Consider the following 4531-nt stretch of genomic DNA (forward strand, 5'->3'; position numbering starts at 1 on the left):
CCTACCTGTAATATACAGAAAGGATTTTATGAGCCTTTACTTTGGATGCTCAGATGAAAACAATTCTTAATAAACCTTACTTAATTCATAAGTAAAATTAAAAAAAAACTCACTGTACAATACGCTTTGTAAGGCTACACTAAATAATTTTCCACTACTTCTGTCCCACACACAAAGGGTAAAAGGATTTGTTTGGAAACTCATCCTTATTTTCCAGGGTAAAATGTAAGAAGGGAAACTATTAGGAAATAATTTTTAAAGAGCTCACTTGTCAGCCAGTTCCCACAATCAAGCAAAAATTCTAATTGCAGTGGGATGCTCCTCAAAGGGCATTTTGTGTTACCACCAGCAGCCCTGTAAATAATTGGAACTGCAAAGTACCAGCAGCAGGAAGATCCCTCACAATGTTGGGCTGCTCCAGCAGCGGGCAGCAGACCTGGTCTTGGAATTCTTTGGTCTTCAAGGCTTTCAGGAATGGAGATGCAAGTGTTAGAGTGGATTCCTGAGTTTTATAATCAGCTACAGGACATGTGGAAAGGATGGTTACTTGCAAGCCTTTCTTCTGCATGGAGCCAAAAACCTGAAATTAAAAAAAAATACATCAGCAAAGTTTCTCTTTTCACAATAAAAGCAGAGAAACCTCAAAGATTCATTTCAATTTCAGTGCAAAGGGCACTTCAACTCAGGTCTGCAAGACTACTAAGGTTTGATTCACAGCCTTCAGGTAGAAATTTCCCAGGTATTGCTCTTGGGATGGAGATAAAAAGCCCCAAAACAACAGCTGACATGTTTTCCAAGTCTAGTGATCTTCTGGAGAGGTTTTAGGTCTTCAGCACTTTCCATTCAATATATTATGATTTACTGCTTTAATTAATGGTGATTACAGAAACAAAAAGGATTGCAAATAGAAACAGGGAGCTCACTGAGCTGCAAAACATTTGAAATGAAAATTGTGCTCCCTGGATGTCCTACAATAATTTAAGAGTCTTTATTTTAAATACTCTGATTTTAGTTAATTCTGTTCAAGTTGAATTGAGAAAGAAAGTTTAAGGTTCTCTTTCTCAAATTCAAAGAACAGAGTTCTGAAGTACAAAACATTCTGGCCATCACAAAACACCAACAGAACTAAAGGAAATAGAGAATTTGGAAACTGTGACAGAAACTTGCTTGTTTCTGTCTGTGTACCAATCCCAGAAGGGAAGGCTGCCTGTTCCCTCCCATCACCGTGTCACCACTGTTGATAGACATCTGACAGAAATACTCAGAAGCCCACATATTTTCCACTTGCTTTGCTGGGAACACTGGCTGGAATGCCTGGCTGCAAAACTTCAGCCTGTGTGTTCTTGTTTGTCAGTGATCCCTTACTGAGAAAACACACCCAGGTGCAAGGATCTGACTCGTGGAGATGCTCAGGAAATCAGGATTTACTACACAAAGAACAGCTCTGCAATCCACATTAAAAGCAAAAGATTGCCAGCACAAGGTTTCTGCTGCACATTTAAAAATACCAATAACCACAAAGCCTAAAAATACTCAGGAACATTGCCTTGGTACAACCACACTCCTGCTGTTCATGAACACCCACACTTGAAATCACACATAGCCACAAACAAATGGGGAAGACAACAACCCCCCAGTCAGCTTTCTTCTGCAATCCCAGTTTAAATGAAGTGCAGGAATGTGTGGAATACAGCAAAAGCAAAATGTCTGAGGTCTCAGGGTTTCTGCACTTCAAAATGAGCCACGATCCCCCACCAAAGCTGTACTTATCTCTAACCACAGCTTTAGAACCCCTGCTTGTCCATCAGCTCAGCAGAGGTTTCAAGGCAGGGAGGGAGGGAGCAGACAGACAGCAAGACAAAATAAGCCACACTTCCCTCGAGGCAAAGCAGTGACCCAAATCCATCAGGAAAATCAAGAGGCGGAACATTCGCCCCCGGCTTTATCTTATTAAAGTCAAAATGATGATATTTGGAGGGACTTCACTGAGCCAGCAGTGCTGCTGTACCTGGATGATGCTGGGGTGAGGCACTGGGAATGTTAAATCTGGGAACAAATGGCACAAATGCTGCCTGGGAGGCACCTTCCCCTACAGCTCTCCCTTGGGAAAGGCACAGAACACACCCAGCAGCTGACACCATCCACCACGAGTTCCACAACTGGTTTGTCTGGTGATCCTTTGGCAGCTGTACAAATTGCTGCTGGTTTTTTTTTAAGGAAGAATTCTCCCAGAGCTAAAATGCAGCTGAAATAAGCCATAGGAAATGAAAACCAAGCAGGAAAAAGGTCTGGGAAGTGGTTAAGGGCCAACAAAACTGACACTGTCCAAAAGGAGTGACTGCACTCAGCTGGGAGGCTACAGCAGATACAACTGGCAGCATCTAGAAAGGGATTTCAGAGACTCTGCAGAGAGTAAATTTATCTGGTTTTGAATATTGCATGAAAGAAAACCACAGGGGAAAGTTATTTAACACTGTCATGTTTAAAGTACCAGAGAAGAAGATCCCCATCCGTCAGATTTTACTACTCAATTTATTTCCCTGCCAGTTTTACCTTCTCAAGCCACTGGAACTGCTGATCCTCAGCAACGTAGCAACTACACTGGCACAATAAAACCTTAAAAAAAGTAAAAAGTCATGTTAGCAAGTGGCTTAAAGAGCACAACAGCAGCTCAAAATCACCTGTAAGGATGATATGGCTGCAGACAACTTGATCAGTTATTTTGGGTTTCTTTAACTCTGTTTCAATGAGGATTTTTTGCTCACGAATGCACTGAAGCCATCAGGCTGTGACATCTTTGTGCTGAGCTTCACACACCAGAACTGCAGAGAGTTTTAGTGAGCATTAACCCTTCAGATGATTTATGAGATTGTTCCATGATCCTACAGTGCCTTGTCTGGGGGTGGATGAAAGCTCTCTTCTTCAGAAAGCCAAAACTCAGAGGAATTAATGCTCAAGTCACTTACTGTGGGATCTGATATTAATCTGTAGAACAAACAGAAAGAGTCTGTGGGGAGGACGTTTGTGGTGCTGGATGTCCTGCACCACTCATTCCACAGCTTCACAACTCCAACCACTTCCCAGCACACAGAATCCAGGATGAAAGACGACAGGAAAGCTGCAAAAATCCAAAAAAAATACTGTTAATTTATGAAGAATAAAACCTCTCTCTCACAGATAAATAGCTGGACTAAAATAGATTTTTCTTCTGCAATTTGAAGGAAGAATAACTCATTTTTATCCACTTCAATTTATTGTCCAAATCCAGGAAACATCAGCAATGTGAGTAGCCCCACTGCATCCAAATTCAAAAAGATGAAGAGCTGCTCAACATATACAGGTCCCTAACATAAAAATCACTTGTTCTTAAGAATTATATCATTACAATCAACTTCAATTTCTTTTATATTAATTAAGGATGTGAAATAGTAAGTCACTAATACTTTTTGACATAGCAGATACAACAGATTAGACACAAAAATCACAGAAGCAGCAAGGCAGAACTATTACATTGATTCTAAGCAAGGCAAGAGTGTTGCAAAAAATGTTCATAAATCAGATTCTGGTCAAAAACTACAGAAGACATATCCAAAATTTCTATTACTATTTTCAAAGGAAAAACCTGAACCAAAAGCAAACAAATTAGCAAAGTTAACTTAGATAAAATCTAAATGCCATCTAAATGCAACTTAATTGCAAGCGAGACTTCCCAGTGCTATTAGAACAAAACTTTTACCAATTAACAAACAATCCCGGAGAGTTTACCAAACAAAAGCCAGGTAAAGGAAAAGGGGGATTGCCCCAACTAAAACCCCAAATTAAAACATACTTCATTTTTCCCGTTCAACTGAAAATACATCAATTTTCAGGAGGAATAAACAGCTGTAACAAAAACCACGTTTTACATGTACAGAGGACTTTCAGCTTTCTCTGGAAAACTCACCTGCCTCCAGGTTTAACCTCTGCTCCTAAAGGAGGAGCTGCACAATCAGTAAATAGAGGAGCTTAAAGAAAGCTGGAAAAGGATTTTTCACAAGGCGTTGGGATGACAAGACAAGGGGGAATGACCTCAACTCAAGGAGGGCAGGGTTAGATGGGATCTTGGGCAGGAATTGTTCCCTGGCAGGGTGGGCAGGCCCTGGCACAGGGTGCCCAGAGCAGCTGGGGCTGCCCCTGGATCCCTGGCAGTGTCCAAGGCCACGCTGGACATTGGGGCTTGAAGAAGGGAATGTCCTGGCACACCTACACCTCCCTCCCACCTTCTGCCTCCTCAAATTTGCCCCCCAAACCCCAGCAGCATCTGGTTCTGCACGCACCCGCAGCGTTCCTTCCTATGGCCACAAGGAACCTGGAGCACACCAAGGGCTCCTCGGCACAGCCGCGCGACTTCCAGGTCCACAGGACATCGACCTCCCTGGGAAAAGAACCACAGAACAGCCCGAGCTGGAAGGACCCACAGGGATCATCCAGTCCCACCCCTGGCCCTGCCCAGACCCCCCAGCAATCCCAGCCTGGGCATCCCTGGCAGCGC

General features: G+C 42.7%; 1 protein-coding gene across 1 annotated transcript in view; it reads right to left on the reverse strand.

Moving 5' to 3' along the window:
• The window catches only part of PSMG1 (proteasome assembly chaperone 1), a 6695-nt gene that overhangs the window by 1771 nt on the left and 393 nt on the right, over positions 1-4531 (reverse strand). Inside the window, exons 2-5 of the mRNA XM_017736326.1 lie at positions 3944-3968; positions 2967-3118; positions 2554-2616; positions 382-580 (exon numbers count right to left, since the gene is read on the reverse strand). Coding sequence (XP_017591815.1) covers positions 382-580; positions 2554-2616; positions 2967-3118; positions 3944-3968 — 439 coding nt within the window. The remainder of the gene's footprint in view (positions 1-381; positions 581-2553; positions 2617-2966; positions 3119-3943; positions 3969-4531) is intronic.

The sequence above is a fragment of the Corvus brachyrhynchos genome, unplaced genomic scaffold (assembly GCF_000691975.1).
Source record: "Corvus brachyrhynchos isolate BGI_N302 unplaced genomic scaffold, ASM69197v1 scaffold434, whole genome shotgun sequence".
Classification (NCBI taxonomy): domain Eukaryota; kingdom Metazoa; phylum Chordata; class Aves; order Passeriformes; family Corvidae; genus Corvus; species Corvus brachyrhynchos.